At 32.7% G+C, this 21,184-nt stretch overlaps 1 protein-coding gene across 12 annotated transcripts in view; it reads left to right on the top strand.

The window, feature by feature from the left end:
- Positions 1-281: 281 nt before the first annotated feature.
- Positions 282-21,184, top strand: part of LOC143234940 (FAD synthase-like) — a 98,193-nt gene continuing 77,290 nt past the window's right edge. For 6 of the 12 annotated variants that reach the window (XR_013018866.1, XR_013018863.1, XR_013018865.1 and 3 more), the window contains exons 1-5: positions 294-521; positions 6,682-6,861; positions 14,493-14,587; positions 18,671-18,794; positions 20,210-20,325. Coding sequence is in view for 3 of the 12 variants with exons in the window: in XM_076472634.1 (XP_076328749.1) it covers positions 6,693-6,861; positions 14,493-14,587; positions 18,671-18,794; positions 20,210-20,325 (504 nt within the window). In the remaining 9 variants the exon portion in view is untranslated. Of the gene's footprint in view, positions 568-6,681; positions 6,862-14,492; positions 14,588-18,670; positions 18,795-20,209; positions 20,326-21,184 lie in introns of all 12 variants that reach the window. The other 6 variants (XR_013018869.1, XM_076472636.1, XR_013018868.1 and 3 more) reach the window with 6 other exon arrangements.

The following is a 21,184-nucleotide window of genomic DNA, read 5'->3' as shown; positions in this document are numbered from 1 at the left end:
TATAAAATATAATCAAACTACAAAATAACAAGAGTCGCACGCCTTAACACGCTTGGCCATGTCGGGCCCCGATTTCTTTGCACTTATCTCTGCTTTCAAATATTTTCTGTCAGAATGTTATATTTCAATTTATTCAAGCTTAAGTATAATTTTTATATGCATTTATTTTTAGAATACAGAAAAGTCCAAATTTATCGACTATACAGATTAAAACTCATTTAGCTCCCAAATAAATTTAATGAAAGTTTGGTCCAAAATAATATCTCTTATATATGCTAAAATATGAGAACGAAATCTTAGAACTTGAAGACACAAGCTTCCTTCTCAAAGTCTTAAAACGTACTGAGACGTTATTTGCTCTTTTCACGCTTATTCACTCAGTTCGCTCAAAATGTACAAAAACGTTTCATCGAAGGAATTATATCATGAAAATAGTTTTCACCTCAGGGGTCCAATGACCACGCTTTGAGTAACGCTGTTTTTGTGGAACATTTACAACTTCCAACTTTATTTCGCGTTAGGTTATACATGTTATTTCTTTGTGGTTTTAGAATAACACCAGTAACAGTACGTAATTGTTTGAAGATCAACTCAATAAGTTGAAGGAGAGACATGAGTCTCCTCACTGTATTTAGTTTTAGCATTAGGATTAGTTGACATTTGTTTTTTGGTTTTTAGAATTACTACTGGTACTGTGGTAATAGTATTTGTAAACATATGATAGTGCGGAGAATGTAGCTTATTTAGTTTTGCTAAGGCAGATACGTATATATCAAACATATTACTATGGAGGTAGAGTCAATGAGGAACAGTTTGATTCTTTCACTTTCAAAGTTCAAGTTGAAAGCTGTTCTTTTACACCCAACATGAGAAAAAGTAAAAATTTGTAAACCCACTGTATATTGCTCATGAAATTATTGATTACATATTATACACTTTTAAAGTGTTGCCCTCCATTATGCAAATATAAATGGCATTTCATAAAGGCAGATAGAAAAATATAACAAGCATGAATTTCTGTTTCCAAATTACTTGTGTTGTCTCATCCTGTTGACTTCAAAGTTCAGCATTATGAAATGGGAGTCCTTTATTTCATTGTTCCCTCATATATTTGTATGAGGGTTCAATACAAGATCACCTTTTTACACTTTTTTATCTTAAAGAGAAAATAGGCCTTAGCTTATGCTGATGCATGGCTCTACTTTACTTATCAGACCTACAAATATAGCTACCCCATAAAAAAACTGTTTCTAATGGTGGTAATAAAGACAAGGATATAAAAGACAGTTGTAAAAAATACTGTGATAAAAATAGCAAAGGTTAAAAAAAAACATGAAAATTATGCAATCAGTTAAATACATATGTATAAATGTACAAAGCAAATAAATTATAAGGAAGGGTAAATGGAACAATAAGGTTTAATAGCAAGTGTTGAACAATAATGGGAAGTCTTTAAGAAGAAGCCATTGATAAGAAAACGTTAGTACTAATAAAGCTCAATTATTAATTCTGTTAGTTCACATGGTTTCTATAATTGGCTTTGGCTTGGCATAGTTATTATTGATTTTTTTGTCTTTTCACCCATTTGTGTAGTTTGTTTTGTTTTCGTTTTTCTTTTTATCCATATCGTTATTACCTAAACTCCAACCTTCCATTAACATGTACAACTCATAATACTGGTTTACAGTGCCATTAGTTGTATTGTAATACAATCTGTACAGATTTTAACTGTACTATTTACTTTATTTATAATTTGGTTTTGCTGTTATTATATGACACAGTCTAATTTAATATGCTATATGAAACAGTATTTTAGGTGAAGTTAAGCTAACATTTATTTCTGGATAAGATTAACATGGATAATTTGAGAACAGCAAGGGACCTTTGGTCATCTGGGCCATCTCATCTAGTAAACTTCAAAATAAATATTGGTGCCATTCCTATCATTCATATACTTATAAAGCCTTCCCTTGAACTCTCTAAAATTCACTGAATCCAGTACATTGGAAGACAACCCGTTCCAAAGGACGAACCACCCTGTTATAAATATTTGCTTTAAATGAAGGTGATTTTTATTTATGCCAAAATTTATATTTGCTACCTGGTCCTACTATTCTCACCATTAAGTATGAAAAATGATAATACATCAACATTACAAACTTATTAACAATCTTAAGCATCTCAATCAGTTCTCCTGTAAGTTCTTTTTTCAAAATAAAACAATTTCAGAGATATTAACATATCTTTAGGTGGCAACCTTTTCTTCCCAATTATTATCCTTGTAGCTCTGACTTAAAATCTTTCCAACAATTCAATTAGATAAGGAGCCCAAGACTGAATACAGTACACCGAAACATGGTCTAACCTGTGACTATACTGTGAAATTATAACATATTTAGACTTGTATTAAATACCTCTGCTGATACATTCCAAAATCCTATTTGTCCTGCAACTGGTCAAAGCACACTAATTAACCAAAACAAGCTTCTCTTCATTCATAACACTGTTAAGATTATTCTCATTGAAATTACAATTCAAATTATGATATCCCATTTGCATGACTTTTCATTTCTAATTAAAAAGCACATTATTTGTTTGTCCAGCTTAAAAAATAATCCAAATCTTTTTTTAAAGCAGCAGCAACCTTCATGAGTAAAATCCCAGACCATGATATCATCAACAAATTTAAGTACTCTGTTGACTGTTCCACAGTCTATGTCACTGACATAAATCAGAAAGATCAAAGATATTAACACTAGGCCATGAAGTATCCTACTTGTGACATTCATACAGATTAACTGAACTCCATTTATGACAGCTCTCTGCTTTTTTCCATCCAGCCAGTTTTTTATCCAATGATCTTTTATACACTCTGTGATCCAACCTGGTTTTTTACATGCAGCCATCCTCTTTTTTTTTTTTTTCTGTAAGTAACAAGTTTATCTTGAATATATATATGTGTGTTATTAGTTAAATTAAAGCTTTTCTGCAGACTTTAATTAAGTGGTGATGCTGATTGGTATTGGCATGTTAGGTTTCTTTCAATGATTGTCTCCTCAAGGTGTTTGAGATTGTTTAGGAATTTGTTAGTATTGATGTGTCAACTTTATTTTATATTTAGTGATGAAATGTATAGACCTAGGAGACATAACTACAACATTGTTATCTTCAGTTAAGGTAGTTTTATTTTTCTATCAAGGTGTTTGGTCTTTGGAATGGGTTACATTCAGATATGGTGGATGCAGTTAAATTATATGTATATATGGACTGTTCATATTCTTTTGACATTAAAGTATTGTATAAAATCTTTTAACCCTTTCATGACTGGCTCAGTATAATATACACAAGTTCATCTACACATTTGCACTATAACTCTTAATATAGCATATGTGTGTTCACAAAATTTAGTAGACTTTTGACTTGTATAACAATCAAATTCTTTATTTCAATGCAGGGTTGATTATTCATTTTGTCAATTTTATGTGGTGGTCTGTAGCAAACTCCAAATAGAAGCTTTCTCCCTGTATAACTACTTATGAAAATCCAAATAGATTTAACTATTTGCTTTGTTATCCTCAGCTTTTAACAGGATGAATTTATACATATAAAACAACTCCTTCCTATTGTTTTAGTATTCTATTCCCTATTAAATATGCTGTATTTAAAAAAAACTTCTGTCACAGAAGTTGTTTACATTTAGTCAAGTTTCAGTTTTTCTAATTGCAGCAAAATCCTTTGTTCCAATTAGTGCTTTGAAATAACTATTTTATTCCTTATGCTTCTAAGTTCTAGCATTACAATAATGCCAGTTTAGCTATATCTTAAATTTTATAATTAGCATAAAAATCAAAGTATTGTGAGCAAAATGCACATAATCAGTAGTTAACCTTTAATTTAATTTCTGTCATTTTAAATTATTCATTGTCAACTTAAAATGAGATGTGTGCACTTAATTTTTCTTTTCTCTTACGTGTTTTAACTGATGTGGCAGTGCTAGGTATGACCTCTAGTACTAACACATTTAAGTTGTGTTTATTTTTCTATATTTATGTTAATTATAGATTAGTACTATAACTACAGCAAAATCATAACAACTGAATTTTGTCCCTTGCACCTGTTATTATTTATTTTCTTTGTTCATTAAATAACAATGAAAAAAGTTAAGAAACCTTTCTGTTTCTTGAGTATCCATTGTAGTAACTGGCACATATTAAATAGGGTCATGTCTACCCATCATAGTAACTAGCCAAAATTAAGTATAGTCCATAAAAATGTGATGATCTTGTTTATCTCATTACTAGCTACAGTTAATTTAAATTCTTTTAATGATTAAAAACCAATAAATTCTTACTTATCTTACCCATGAATAAAACAGTGACATAGTATTCTTTTCCCTCCTTGAAAGTAAGATCCCAAGATAATTATTTACATGTGGTATGTATGAGTTTGCAATGGCAACATGATGACAGATCTTGCATTTGCCAATCAGCAGACACTATATACATATCCATGCATCAACATAAGTTATGAACAACAGTTGTGTGAACATCCATCTTAGAATGGCTGGTATGGGTATTATCCTGAAGATGATCCAGGGAGGTTGAAACGTTGTCCTCTCCTTATCAAAAAAAGTGTTAATACCCATACCAACTGTTCTGAGATACATTTTAATTTCAAGTGGGTTTTTCATCATGAAATGTTTATTTAAACTCATTGTTAAACTATTAAAATTACAGTTTAGCCTATTAAACAGCTAATAATAAACTCCTTATAATTTATAATAATTAACTATTATAATTAGTGCAAGTTATAATATCAATAGCACCTTAGCCAAGTAGGCCATTAATAATTGTCTAATTGTAATGAAGTAATTTTGCCAAGGAACAAATCTCTATTTTGGGCTTCTAAAAATAAAATTATAACCCTCTGATTTAAACATTTTTTTTACTTTTTTTTTTACTTTATAGGTAAAAATTAAAATGAAGTAACATATTCTTTTTATCTCCTAGCTGCGAAACTCTTCCCAAACTGAAATAACATTAAGTTTTATTAACATTAATACACCTCAGGGTAAAATACATGCATTTCCATAAACTTTTTAATAACCTTAAAGTAGATGTACTGTACTGTACAAAGTATCGAACAGATACAGAAGGTTGTTTTATCATTCAACAGTGTTCTTTGTTTTTTACTTTGCGTATGTTGTCTAGTGTACGAATATTGATATTCAGATTAAAACAGTAGATTGTTGACATTCTTGTAGATGCTAAGGTTTCTTTCTTGAGGATTTTATGAAATTTGTTTTAACTGCATTAAGTAAGGCTCATATAATGAACAACTGTATGAAAATTTCAGCACTTTAAAAAAAATGTAGGAAAGTTGTTTAGTTTTATTTGTAAAAGATTATTGAAATGCTTGATACTGAGTTAAATTAATTTCTTTGCATATATATTTATACAAAATGATATTGGCATATAAACCTTTTAGAGAATTTTCACATTTCCAAATTCATATTATTTTTGGTTGTATAAAACATTTTCTATATTTATGTAATTTTTCCGAATTATCTGTGTTTTTTCTATAAAACTTTTTTTTTGGAATGAATACAGCATAGTGCTCTTCTTTCTTTTTTAAGTAATCATTGTATCTATGTTCTTAAATAAATGTTTGTTGAGCATTTCATAAGCTTAAGTGCAGAAAATATAAATTTACCATTTGATCTTGCAATATATTGTAAACATGATAAAAATGAGTGGCTATAGTCCACTGTTAAGGAGAAGATTCTGATTAATAAGGTGAAATGTGTTAAAATATTGAATCTTGGATGGCTGTTTAATTATATGAAAAGTGAGATGTTTTTGTTCCATTATTTGAATCTTGTAAACCTAGAGGCTTTTGCTTGTTTCTTGATGGAATTTTTTTATTAAAATTTTATAAATTTATTAATAATTTATAAATATATTGTGAACTGTGGTATCTGTCCGAGCATTCATCTGTCTCCTGTTAGAAAAGCTGTGCATCCAGGCAAGGCTCAACATTCAATTTTCACATGATGGGAAAAAAAGGCAAAGGCATGAATAATGCTGATGCCAAATTTTATTTTGCAAGCAAGAAACTATCCACTAATTTGTTAAGAATTAATTATGCTATCATTCACATTTGAAAATGTCTTATAACTTAAATAATGAAATGTTGTGTTGGGTAGTATAAGTAGCTCAGAGCTTTTGCACTGAGTGAAACCAAGAAAGCAACACATTTAAGTTTTTCAAAGTCCACGAATTAATTTAAATTAGTGGATTAAATTAAATCTTTCCTATCACTGGGAATGGGTAATTTTGCTTGTTTGAGATATTTTAGCATAGAAAGTTTTAAGTAGTAAGTCATATTGTTTATTTACCTTAATAGAATCACTGAAGTTACATAGTTATCAACTGTGTATATGATATTTAGATTTTTTTTCTTCGCAAATCATGTTGTTTATTCCTCATAGTGGAATAATAAACTAATTCTTGACTTTTTTTGTTGTTGGTAAAAGACACCTATACATGTATATAAATGTAAAACTTTACCATGAACTTCAGACAGTCCACTTTTAGAGTTTAGCAGTTTCAGTATGAAAATGCAGAAAAAGTGATGACAATAAGTGACCTGTTTTCTCTCTGTTTCGTGTAACCCAACCAGATTCATAGGATATGGTGCTGAGGAGAAGTGTGTTGCTACGAAGACATTTATGTTCCAAAAGTTGTCCCATTAGACAGCCAAAGTTTAGACACAGTTATTGTGTTCTCAACTCCTATTTTCTCCAGAGATTTTTATGTAATGTCTGCATTCAGAAATCAGATGTCACAGCTGGAATCATAAGTATGCTTTCCTTTTTGTAAATTTCTAAATCAAAGAAACTAAGTTTACCTGTAAGTTTCATTAAACATTGTTTCCGAAACAGTAATTTCCTCCTCTCACAATATTAGCTATTCTCATTCACTGCTGCTCTATAGATGCAAACTCTTTTATTACACATGCCACAAGACTTATGCAGCCTTCTATTAAAATCAAATGATTCCAATGTGAGTCTCATGCAAGTTCTCGGGCATTGCTTCTCTACTAATAGGAGCACTCTTAATGCAGATAACTCCCTCTGTGAACTTCTACTGAACTATCACTTTGTTTGGAAGCTGTTGCACTCAAATGTCTTCCTTTCTCATCTTAATTAATCTTTAAGGTTGAATTAGCTCTCAATTTTTCTTTTTTTTTTGAAAGCATTCAGGTTCAGTTACCCTTATTCTAGTATCATTTATTTTTTACTTCAAGTGCACTTGTCAAGTAATGTAACATGAACACTGAAGTTAGTGTCACCACTGGTTGTCTCGCATTCAACAGGCACTTTATCAAAGACTTCAGGTGCAGTGGATCTGTTGGGAGGTTTTCCTATGTTTATTCACAGAAATATTGAGTGTTATATGGATCATTTTCTACCTCCAGATGTTGCCACACCTTACTGAACCTGTGGAACCTGGGCACACTGACAAGGACTTTGATTGCCTGTTCCCACCTTCTGAATTTGCTGTGCCTTCCCATATCCTTCTGTTTGGCCTTTTATGATTCTCTGATACTTTGTTTCTCAGGTATGTGATGCTTCATCTCTTGCTCCTACAGTTACAACAGTAAGTGTTTGTACCCCTGTGTCCTGAGTGGTTTTTTGCTCATAACATAAAAAATATCAGGAGCAGGCTAATAGAAGTATAATATATTATAAATATTATGCTAACACACATCATATCTACATAATTTTTTTATGTAAATTAAACAACAAACAAACTGTTTATAAACAAATAACCAAAAATAGGATGAGCAGAAAGTATTTGTACAGTTCAGAATCTACTGTTCAAAGCATAATTGCCAAATTTAAGTTTACAAGATCAACTGCTAACCTCCCTCATTCTGGATGCCCCACCAAAATTCCAGAGAGAACCAAGAGGAAGGTTCTCAGAGAAGTTATTAGGAACCCTTGTTTAACATGTAATGACATACAGAAACTGGTAAGGAAAACTGGGGTTGAAGTAAGCACCTCCACAGCTAGGGACATGTTACGCTCTTCTGGGTTCAAAGCATGGCGTCCTTGTAGAACTTCATATTTAAAGCCTGTTCATTTAGAAGCACAATTGAGGTATGCAAGAAAGCATGTAGATAAACCCTTTACCTATTGAAAGAGTATTATTTGGTGAGACGAAACTAAAATTGAGCTTTTTGGCCACAATGATGTTTGCTATATTTTCTGTAAGAAGGGGGAACGAAATCTTCCAAAGAACACCATCCCTACAGTTAAACACAGAGGTGGCTCGATCATGCTATGGGGTTCCTTCAGCTCTTCTGGTGTAGGCAGCATTTACCGCATCAACGGAATCATGAAAACAGAAGAGTACGTTGATATATTAGGCACTTCTATCAAGAATGATGCTAGGAACTTGCGGCTTTGGCGTCGTTGGATCTTTCAGCTTGACAATGACCCTAAGCACACATCGAAATATTTGTAATCCTGGTTGCAGAGGAACCATATGAGCGTTCTGGAGTGGCCATCGCAGTCATCAGATATCAACCCAATGGAAAACGTTTGGCATGAGTTGAAGACCAAGGTTCATCAGTGTCATCCAAAAAACTTGCAAGAGTTGGAGGCCTTCAGTTAAGAAGAATGAAAGAAAATACCAGTTGAGTACTGTCAAACGATCATGGAGGGCTATGAGGAGAGATTGTGCCAAGTAATTCACCTGAAAGGCTACACATCTGCCCCTCTTATGTTTTGTTATTTGTTGTTCTATTTACATAAAAATTAATGTATATGTGTGTTAGTATAATATTTATAATGTACTATACTTTCATTATCCTAGTCATGATACTTTTTAAGTTATGAGGAAAAAACTACTCACAACGCAGGGGTATAAACACTTTCTGTCGTAACTGTATATCTTATGATGCATGTCCTTCATTACTGCATGAACATACTTTCCAACCCTATTTGGTTTTTCCTTCTTCCTTTGACATTTGAGGTCATGCTGAAAATTTGTTTCTTAGATTGGGTGATGGTGTTAGCATGCCTCATCTCCCATGGGTTTCAGACCAGTCCACCCTCACATATCATAGGGCTGACTGTCCAATTCTTGACCAATAACTACTGTGTTTGATTTTATACATTTGGGGGGTGGGCTCCAGATCTCTCATTAGTCTCACCTATGCCCAGTTTTCCTGCTTCTGTCTTATCATCATGCTTCTTTTTGTGGTACTATTCCACAATTCATCTCCTGTGTGAGGGTATTCATAGAAATCCTGAGGAAATCTCTGGGGACAACTTTTCCCTCCTTACCCCTCCACATTTGCTCATTTATTATTGTCAGTTCTAGCTTTACAAACATGGTTTACCTCTTGTTAGAACTTTTTAGATTGTGATGCTGTTTTATCTAGTACCATTTTACCTGCTCCTTATATCTGAGATTTGTGTATGGCCCCATTTTTAAGGATTTTCATCATTGGTATGATCTTGGTGTCTCGGGTGGCTTCTGTCCAAAAGCAGTCAACCCTTTTCCGTCTGGTAGCTTGTTGATCTCAGTTGGAGCCAAATGTGTTGGTGATTACAGTTTTCCATTCTTTCCCTTCCCAGTCTTTACCTGTCACTCCTTCTCATGGTGCCACAGTTCATCAGTATTTTTAATGGCACATAATATGCTGCTAACAGTTCTGGTGACTATCTGGTGGGAGCTCAATTTCATTCATTGGCAGCATTCTTTCATCATTGATGTTTGGGCTCTTTGGACTTTGTCAGAGGTCTTCAAAATTCCATTTCTTGCCCTATCTCCCTTTTCTCAGATACCTGTTCCCTTCCCCTCAGGATCCCATAACTATCATAGGTGGTACAGGACCTTCTCACCAAGTAGGATATCAAACCTGTTCCACATCATTCATGAAGGTTTTACTCCTGTCTGTTTGTTGTTTCTAAATAGACTGGGGACTGGTTGCCTGTCATCAATCTTTTCTGTCTCAATCAGTTTGTTTATCTCCTATGTTTCACCATGGGGTTCTGCCTCACTCTTCAATAAAAATTTCCTCTGGGTCTGTGGATAACTAAAATGGATGTTCCCAATGATTATCTGCATATTCTCATCTTAGAATGACCTTGTCCTTATCTTTGGTTCATCTGTTGAGGGATGGAGTACCAATCTCATGTCCTTCCCTTCAGGCTAGCTTCTACTTTTTGTTTTTTTATCAAGCTTTTGCTCTTCATATTACTGCTCTGAGGCTGAGTTACCATTTTTAATTAAACAACTGGCTACATCTGGCCCATTTTGAACAGGAGTTGGCCAGTCATACTTGTTAGCTCCTTTTTGAAGCTGCTTGGGTAGGCTGGTTGAACCAATTAGAGAAGTCCTTCCTGCATTCTAACCAATACCTTGTGCATTTAGTTGTCTTTTTCATCACTAAGTTGGACCCAATCTTCTCTTTGACTCTGTTCTATGAAATTGTCAGTTTTTCTATTTTATCGTTTCCTACACATGTGGCTCTGTTGGTTTGGGGGTTTGATCTTTTACGATACAGCTAATCCTCCTTAGCTGTGCACAAATGTGCAACCTTTAGAGGATAGCACCTTAAATGGAACCTTGTTTGGAATCCTTTGGATTCTCCCATGATACTTCCTCCTTCCTTTACAGATGATCTTCTTCAATGGTTGGACAAAACTTGAACACTGGTAGGTGTTCCACTTCCTCCTCCTTGTCTGGATTTACATCTGTTTGCAGGCACATTTCTTCAGAATTAAGGTGTGTGGGTTGATCACCAGGACACTTCAATTCATTTGTCTGTCAATGAATGATCTTTATATATCAACATCCTAGAACTTTTAGCCATTTGTCTGGTTTTGGATCACTTTCTTCCCACTGCCAGACATTGTCTGGTAATGATTCATTTTGAAAATTCAATGGTGGTGGTTTATGTCAATTACCATGATGGCACCTGGTCAAAATCCCTTACTTTGCATCCATTTGAACCTATTTTATCATGCTCTTTGTTCTACCTGTCTCTTAAACCATATTTCCTTTCCCTTTTGGCCTGTGGGCTTCAGCAGTCTGACTTGTTGGGCATCAAGGTTACACTCACACTTTAACCACCATACCCATTTTCTCCTTTATTTGGGTCGTTCCTTCCTTTTCTAACCTTTGGCAACTCATAAGGGTAACTCATTTTTGTCTGTTTCTCTTCTCAGCTCAATCCTATCCTGATCAGGATAGACTTCTCTATCCTATGTGTGCCTATCACTATTATATTGCCTGCATGGCTTCCTTCTGTGGTTCCCATTCACATATCCTTATTCTGTGGCAGCCCTCTTTATCAAGAGATATCTTCCCACCTTTTACTCTCACCAATTGGGTTTGTAGTTTGGTTCAGTTGGCTTTTTTCTTCTTATCCTCCACCCATCATTCTTTGTTCTGTGTAACCTGTCTTCGAATTTATCACCTCACTTCTTCCTTTGCTTTTTATCTTTAAAGGAGAATCTACTATTGGGCATGTGGATAAACCCTAATGCATTCATCTCCCATTACCACATATCATAGTTTTGGCTTCCTTGGGTTTTCACCTTCTGCCTGTAGCTGTACTTCAGACTTTGTTGTGATTCTGACATTTGGTAAGTTTTTATTAATACATTCTTTTCTTTCAGGGACCCATTTTTCTACCTTTATTACATTGATTCCTCTCTTTAGTGAGTGGTGCCAGATCAGGTATTCATTAATTCTGAATTCAGATTGTATGTCATGTTAACTAATGCTTTCCTTTCTGTGGACTCTTATACATCTCTTTAAGATGGGGTATTTCACAAGATCATTTTTAGGTGAGAATTTGTCATAAATTGGCCCATCCCAGGCCATACCTCCTATAGACTTCATGGGTGAAGCAGAAGAGGATAGCTGCCCTTCCTTGCTATGCCTTGTGTTGAATAAATTGCTATGGTCTGCTATTCAAAATAGGGTTTCATGATTACCCATTACACTGTCTTGGGTGTCAACGTTGTTCTGGGCTCTCCAACACATGCTCATCCCCTTTTTCCTCTAGTGGAGAATGGGAGTTGTTACTGTCTACTAATTCTAAGCTTCTGGAGTGGTCAACCATGGAGGCACCCCATGGGATAGGTTCCACATAAGATTGGTATAACCATTCTGTTCAGAGTAGGATGATGGTGTTCTGCGTATGTAGATGACATAATATCCTTTGATTTGCAATTAATCTCACAAAGGAATGAGATGTCAAAATGCATTTCACCCTTTCACTAAGAAGCCCTCATTCTACCCTTGCATCGATGCCGGTAACTGAGCAGGCTGATTTTGAATTTTGAGTGAATCACTCAATATTAGACCTCTCACAAACTTTAAGTTGTCTGTGTACCTTCCTTGATTTCCTCCTGCATTAAGGGTCATAGCAGGGAATAAGGTATTTCAACATTTCTCTCCTTGGCATTCTCTTGTTTTCTCATATTACATGGATGTTATTGCCCTTTGGTTCTGACCTGTTTCACAATCATGGGAGTTGATTGTGTGTGATAGATCTCCTTTTCATACTGGATGTCAAATTCCCAGATTGACAGCTCAGAGCTAATCATGTGTAATACCCTGGAACTGAGTGGTTTTCAATTCCCTATTCTAAGGTTTGATGTGAAGAATGTATGATCCTTGTTCTACCCTTGTACAGATGTCAGTATCTTGGGAAGAGTTTTTGGATGCAGGTGACTTACCAACCAATATCTGCCATGTCCTAGCCACTGTACCCTATTGGACACATCCTTGTTTACTCACTTTTCGTTTAGTGGAATTACATTACTATATGTTTCTGTAGTTAGGATCTAATTCCTATCATACTCTCTCCCACTCTTCTTATATTCCTGCAAGAAATCAGGGTACAAACTGTCATATTTTATACATTCCACAAATGGGCTAAGAATATACCTAAACTATTGTGAGGGGAGGGAATTACCATAGTGAAAGTTATAATTTTCCTATGCTGAAAATGTATTGACAATGGGTACTTCCCTCTTATTACATTTCCCATCCTTCCTTCCCACTTACTTCCAGTGCTTTTGTCATCTGCCAGATATTAAAGTGAGAGTAAAGTAGAGGTACACAAAGGAAGTCGTGCTTCACACAAGTGTACTATGCTTTTATTGGTAGAGAAGTGATGTATGATGATTTGCATGACAGACACATTTAATTTCAATAGGGGTGTGCCTGCTTGTGGCATGCATAAGTAAAACATTTGCATAGAGTGGGCAGCAATGAATAAGAATAACTAATCTCATAAGTAGAGGGAAGTACCTATTGGAAATACATTTTCAGTATGGAAAATTATACTGTTTGGAAAACATATTGGTGACACATGAAAATGTATTGAAAATATAATCCTTTTATTGTGGAAGAAGAAATAATAGTTATTGTAAAGACTTGCATGTATTTTTAACTTAGGTAATAGTTCTGACTAATCCTGTACAATTGAGCATTAGTTGATTTTGTACAAGAACATATGTCTCATCCTCTTAATAACAATAATAATTCTGTATCTATTAATACACAATAAACTGCAGATTGCTTATATCATTGTTGTGGCATCTGCAATAATACAATCTTTAATGTGTAAAATTTGGTCATCCAATCAGCTCACAAGAAAATCACAATAAACTCAAATTCATTAAGTGGTATCAAAGTTTATAAAATATAATGAACTGAATATTGTTAACTTAGTTATGTTCATAACTGCAATTCTTCTGCAGGACTTCTTAGAGCATGATATGGCTGCTACACAACTTGCTCTATAATGTTAAGAATATGATAATGACTAAGAGTATTTTTCATTTAATGTGATTTGGTTTTAATTTATATTTTAAAACATATTGGTGAATGATTAAATTTATTAAAATCTGCTTCCGTAACAAAAATGTTAAAAATATTTAAATTTATTGTACAACAGTGACATTAACACACACACATTCTACTATTTAGTACATAAGAAATAGATTAGATATCCCCTGGGAAAAGAGACTGTCAGTAAGGTTGCAGTTTCAGTAGAACTGTAACTCAATTCCTCTATCTATGCTAAACTATAATAACTATTTTGTTTGTTACCATGATCTCCCTGAGATTACCTGCTTGAAGTTTTCCTTGCAATTAAAGTCTTACAAATTAGAAAGTTCCAGATGGATAAATAGGATTGCAGACAGTGAACAGGAATAAGGCAGATCTGTTTTTGGGTTTAAGCTCAAAGGAGTGAAACTGTGCATCCAAAGCATAATTAATTCTCTCTTGCACAAAAGGGTAAATAGTTTTGGATTTGCTAAAAATATATGGTGTTGACACTGAAGAGCTGAATCAATTTCTGTTTTGATGCTTTATGTTTTACTGTTGCTTGTTATGATTATTGGATTATACTTCCTTTATAATGATATTGACACGTGTATTTTATACCTTTAGTTATAGGCGATGAAATACTGAAAGGACTGACAAAAGATACAAATTCTATCTTCTTGTGCCAAAGATTAAGAGAAATAGGAGTAGAAGTTCAAAGGGTGAGGAATGGTTTTACTTTTACATGTGGTACTTGTGCTTTTCACTCTGTGTTAAATTTGACTATTGATCCAAACATTTGGTGCAAATATCACATATGAAGATCTATTTATATAGAAAAGTCTGCTTTTGCAACCATTTGACTTGTGATTTTTTGTTCTTTCCTATTAACTTACCTCCATGTTTTTATGAAATCTGATTAGACTATTTGTAACATCTTCTGTTGCTGGAGTATTTTTTTAAAATTTAGAATATATTACCCTTTTACTTGTTAGTAGGTTTCCTTTTTGATCTTGGATATTTGTTCTAGAATATTCATTTCTTTTTTTCTAGAATTTGAAGTTTTAACTCTTCACAAAATTAAATGTAAACTTTAGTTTTTATACACTATATTTTGCAGCTTATAAGGTGCTCCAGTGCATGAGATACACCCAAATTTTGGAAGGTAATATTCAGAAAATAGGTTTGAGGCAGAATACCAAGTAAAATTTACACCAACAAAACCTAACCTTATCTGTTTTATTAAAATCCACATCTATAATTAACAATATTTTGTTTCCCAAACAGTAACACTTAATGATAAAAATACATAGATAACACCAATATTGAAATAAGTTTTAAAATACAACAATAATTTTGGGAATAATGGGAAAACAGATTTAATTCTTCATTCATCTTTGAACCCAGAAAAATGACTAGTTTCATCATATTTTGACAGTCATTATTGCTATTCTTGAAAAGGTTATCTTCTGTACCATCCATTCATTACTGATACTACATTTTTTGAAGAACTTAATGATTGTCTCTGTCTTAACTGCTTTCCAAGCAGTTTTAACCATGTGACATACTTGTGCAATAGTTGTTGTGTTTTTTTGTAGGACCTTATTAATGAAAGCCATATTAATCAATACATCCAGTGGTTATAGTTGGGATGCCATATCTCTTGGAATGACAGCAATTTGTTTTTAGTTGCTATAATGTTCTCTTTGTTGCCTTGGTTTTATAAGCCCTAAACTGGTCCCACACTAAAAGTTGGTTTCAAAAGCCAGTCATCTGGTCTTCATTCACAAACTTTTCAAGCCAAAGTTTATCTCCATCTTCATCCATCCACCCTATTTGATGAATATGAATGAAACTTCCTGCTGGAATTTTGTTCTTTGGCAGAGTTTTTTGTTTAAAAATCAGAAGTGATGGGTATTTTGTTCCATCAGCACAGTATGACAGAACTGCTGTATAGTGACTTTTTTCACTCCCAGATGTCATAATAGTCATGGTTTTTGTATCAGGCATGCTCACAGTTTTATTTAAAGGGATGTCAAAGGTTAGGGACGTTGTCCATATTTCCAATTTGGCTTGGCTCATAATTTGATTGTTTCCTGGCATTAATAACAAACTTAAAATCCTAGGATCTTCCTTTCTGGGCTATCCTTGTGCAGGTTTACATGACCAATCCATTTTGTTTCATGCATCTGTAACACCAGCGTAGAGTTACTGAAAAATATTTTGTCCTTTTTTGTGCAGCCTTGGCCCTGGCCTCATTCTTTAAAGGTTTTGTCAACATAGAGTTACCAAGATTCCTTTACTTTATTGCACAATCCTTAACTTCTTCTGGTTCTGGTCACCTTGCTGGTTCCTTACAAATATATTATGTTTGCTCTTCTGAGTTGTTCTCAATTTGTCCTTTTTGTCTATGCCAGGTTCTAGTAATTTTCTTTGTAGGTGGTAACCCAAATTCTCTCTGTTACCATGTGTTGTAGTGAAATCAACTAAGCAAAATTTAAAAATGAGTAGTAAACATGTCTATTATTAAAATTCATCATGCTAGAAGCATTAACATGAATCTAAAATTCAAAATTTACCTCAGTATGATAGAAATAGCCCTATACTACTGCTTTCCAATTAACAGAGAAAATTAAAACAAAATGATCTCAGTATCATGCTGATCAAAATAAGTTTAGACTAGGTGTAAGTTGAACACTGACCTTCGATGCATCGGATGCATGGTGATTTTATGAATTTATTTGTTTTTTTTTAAATTACATTTTATAAGCTGCAAAATAAGATATAACTAAAAGGTTAAGTAGTATACTCTGCACTGACTAAATATTGATGAAATAGTTTTCTGTGCAGTATATTCATAATAGATGAATTAAAAAAATTAATACATTAAATGTTTATTGTGCTATAATGTATCTGCAAAGTGTGTAAGTCAGGATTTTTGTGTGAGTATTCTTAAAATCCAATAAAAATTAGGTACATTTTACTTACCAGTACTTGCATGGAATGTTAGTTGTGTACATTAATTGAATTTTCCTATGTATTAAATTTTTCAGTAAACAGAGATTTTATAATAGTAATAACAACAGTAATAGTTGTTGGCTAAAAACTTGGACATTTGAAAAGATATAGTATGTTTCATTGTAAAGTATGACACCCTATAGTTGCATGTCATTGTAAAATTTTGCATTCTTTGATTGTCTCGTAAAGTTGGGCAACCTTTAATTGTTTTCTATTGCAAACTTTTACATTATGTGATTGTGTCATTGGAATTGTTAACATTCCATGGTTGTGTCTCATTGTAAAGTTTAGCACCTTGTGGTTGCCCTACTGTAAAGTTTTACCTCATAGGTGTTTGTCTTATTGTAAAATTTGGCATTCTTTTGCTATATGGAAAGTTTAGTATCCTATGTGTCAGAAACTACTTATTTAAGTAAGGATTCTTCCACAGTAGGAATCTGTAACATGTTGGAGGTAAATTCAACAGTACATAAACAGCAACACTCCACTTGTTTTTAAAATAATATAAATTTGAAACAAGTTAAACATATATACAAAAATTATTTGCACTATGGATATCATAATTGTATCTTAAACACTATATAATTCTCTCTTTCTTGTCATAAGTTCACTTAGGCCAATTCAATTACTTTAGAATTTAGTTGACAAGGCAAACTGTCTTTTTATATATTGTTTATTTCAGTAGTGCTTGTGTATAATTCATTTAGTCTGTCACATGAGTTGCCTCAGTTATATCCTGAAATTCCTATAATCCTCTGCTTCTTCTACTTCTTGTAATTGTAATTGTTTGTCTTTTATCAGAGTTCACACAGGTGGGTTCAGTTAGTTTATTACACTCTTATCATTCTTATTCACTTTATCTCTTTCAGACTATTAATCTCACTGTAATGTATCAACCATTCCAACAATGGTTAACTTTAAATTTGTTAACTTTTCTCTGACCAAACTTCTCTTTTATTTGACTTGTACTCTGTTTTGACTCAAATGGTCACATCTACTTGTACATCAATCAATTAGGCCATTTAAAAACTACATAGCCTCAATATCAGTGGTTTGCAAACACAACATTCATTTGCCTTGACATCAATAAATTACAAACACAAAATAAATTAATTCATAATACTACCTACACTAAACAGTCTTTAATATCTGACATTATGATTATGTTTTGTAAAATTTGTCTTTTCTTGTGTCTCATTGTAAAGTTAGCATCCTTTGGTTGTATCTTATTTTAAAGTTTGACATCCCATGACTGTGTCTCATTGTAAGGCCTTGTATCTTATGGTTGTGTTTCATTGTATGTTCCATTCTGTTGTTTTTTTATTTTTTCTCATAATAGATGTTTTGAATGAAAACTATTACAGAAGTAAACTATTGGCTTATACAATTTATTTTTCTGAAACTATTGCATATGCTGTATAAAAAATGTCACATTGTGTAATAAATTCTGAAGACATTTAGTGTGCATAAATATGTCACATAAAATGAACTTGTATCTTCTAATGTTTGTGTAAAGTATCTGAAACTGTGACATATACTTCTAAGATATCTTGAAACTAGACACAATTTTAAAAACTTTTATACAATACTTTTATGTAGTAACAGATATGATTTGACAATGATTTTGAGCATTCTAGACAAAAGTTTCATACTGATATATAGTAGTTTGATAAGAGTTAACTCTCTTGAATTTTTTAAAGTGGTGTAACTTGATCCTCATTATTTATTTTTATGAGTGAATAACTAAATAATCCATTACTAAATGCTAAAGAAGTAATTTTTCTCAGATTTCTGTAATTAGAGATGAAATAGAAGCCATAGCAGAAGAAGTTGCAACTCATTCTCAAAAGTACTCATTTGTTATCACGTCAGGTGGGATTGGTCCAACTCATGATGATCTTACATTTGAAGGTGAGCTATTTTAGAATACTTTTATAAAAAACAAAGTATACTGTGATACTTTGGAATAAAGAGAAATACATATATCAAGTTAGAAACTTGTGTAAATTGTTTTGCATTGTCATGCATACCTTCACACACTATTATATTCAACAAATAAAAGAGTTAAAAGAGTATTACCAGCCAGTATTAGTTCAAATAAAATATGTTTGTGGTGTTTGGTTTTATCCTTTATTTTTAATGTTCTACGTTTCTCATATATTTTAACTAGTTGAATCTTAACATACTGATTTGTATATGTGATGCTCTTTTCTTAAGCTATTAGTGAAGAAAAATGGAAAGCTCAGACATTGATTTGCTATTCCCAGTGATTCAGTTCTGAAATATTGGAGTTGGACATAGAAAACCAGGATTAATAATATTTGCCTTTTGTTTTTGTAGGGGTAAACTTATACTTTCTTGACATTCTGGTTTGAGCACAGCCTTCCCAAGTCTTTTATATTTGTTACACCTGCCTGCATATACATGTTTTAATTTTGTATCAAGGTGGATTCAGATTTTGAACATCTGCATATGATTTCTGTTGTTTTTTGTATAGTTTTCCACATGCTTAGTTCCAACCTGTTGTCATTTCTTTACCTTATTGTTCTCACATCCTCTATGAGGATCTTTGAGTGACTGTATTTTTTTTATGCACCTGTATATGTTTTTTGGTTCTGTATTTAAGTTATGTACTCTCCTTCACTGAGCCTCTGTGCTTTGCTTTATGCTAACTTGTATACTTTGTATTCATCCCTCCAGTCTAGTTTGTAGATGTTTCTTTAATCTGTTTGTTTGAGGCTTATAAATATAACAAAGCTGTAGACAACATGACTGATAATTTAAAGATTTTACTGGTTCAATTTTGTGTTTGTAAAAGAACAAGATATTGGTGACCAGTTGAGGCTGTAACAGTTTTTGATTATTTCTTATTTTAAGATGAATAAGGCCTCAGAAGCTGTGTCCACTGACTTTACATAGTAATGGAATATCCAAAGTAGATGTATTCAATACGTAGCTCAATCTATCATTAACCTTTCGATGCTTATAAGGATACTGTTTCCTGTTTAATTAATAGTATTTTTCTTTATTATTTACTACATGAGTGTAGGGTTGTTAACATCTTTCCAAACCATAGTCCAGTTGTAATGCAAATCTATAGTTTCATAGTTGTTATGGAATTCAGAGTAACCACTTACTAATAGTATGATATACTAAAAAAAAACAAATTTATCAATCCAATAATTAGTATTTCTTTTAAACTACACATTCATTTAGAATAATATTTTTTCTTTTCTAGTGTAAGTATCATTATAAGTAATTTACACAAATATTTTATGTATAATGAGAAATAATATACAAATTAAAAAACTATATGTTGTTAATAGGGGTTGCTGCAGCCTTTAATGAGCAAGTCTATCCACATCCCATCTTGGTGAATTTGTGTAAAGAATATTTTGGGAAAAACCTTCCATACAATGCTCCTGCAATGAAGCTTGCCCATGTAAGTGTTAAATTAACTTGTCAAAAGTTTCGTACACATGTTAATTAAAATTATGTGAAAAGTAAACAAGTGTGATTCAATAAGTATGTCTTTATTGACTTGATTGTTTAGGTGCAAGTAAAATCTTTTGTTTTCATGAGTAATGAGAACCTTTAAGGTGTACATCTACACATCATATTTCAGTATTTAAATAAAAATAATAATAATAATTCTATTTCACCAGTTTTCCACAAAAAATACTTTATATTTGTACTGTGTTATATAATTCTGTTTCACCAGTTTTCCACAAAAAATACTTCTATATTTATACTCCATTATATTGCAAAGTTTTTTTTAATTTAAAAAGAAAAAATGAAGAAAATGGTAGAACCTTCATTTCTGCACAGTCTTAACTGCAAATAACACTTGCATAGAATTTTTTAGAACTTTTTCTACCCATCTTAAAGTACAGGTTTATACTTGTTAAGAAATTATCATCCCTTGAGGGTATATTTCATCATGTTTTGTTTCTCATCTGATTTTCTTCCTAATTTTGTGGGTTTTTTTACATTACTTTAGCACCCCTACAGTGTTACAGTGGTATATCTGCAGGCTTATAACATTAGAAACTGGGTTTTGTTACCTATGATGGGCAGAGCATACATAACCCATTGTATAGCTTTGTGTTTAATTACAAAACAAACAATACATTACTATGGGTCTTCATTCCCATCCTTTTATGATTCCAGAGAAAACAGTCTGAATAATTATTAATGAAATTCAGCTTTAGAAATAGGCATATGCAACATTTAAAATTATTGTATAGAGCAGACTGTAAAGTATTATATCAAAGTAGAGCAAATAAAGTGGTTTGAACAGT

Source organism: Tachypleus tridentatus, chromosome 12, assembly GCF_004210375.1.
Source record: "Tachypleus tridentatus isolate NWPU-2018 chromosome 12, ASM421037v1, whole genome shotgun sequence".
Taxonomy (NCBI): domain Eukaryota; kingdom Metazoa; phylum Arthropoda; class Merostomata; order Xiphosura; family Limulidae; genus Tachypleus; species Tachypleus tridentatus.
Note: the sequence above shows the minus strand (reverse complement) of the source record. Positions and strands in the feature narration are given on the sequence as shown.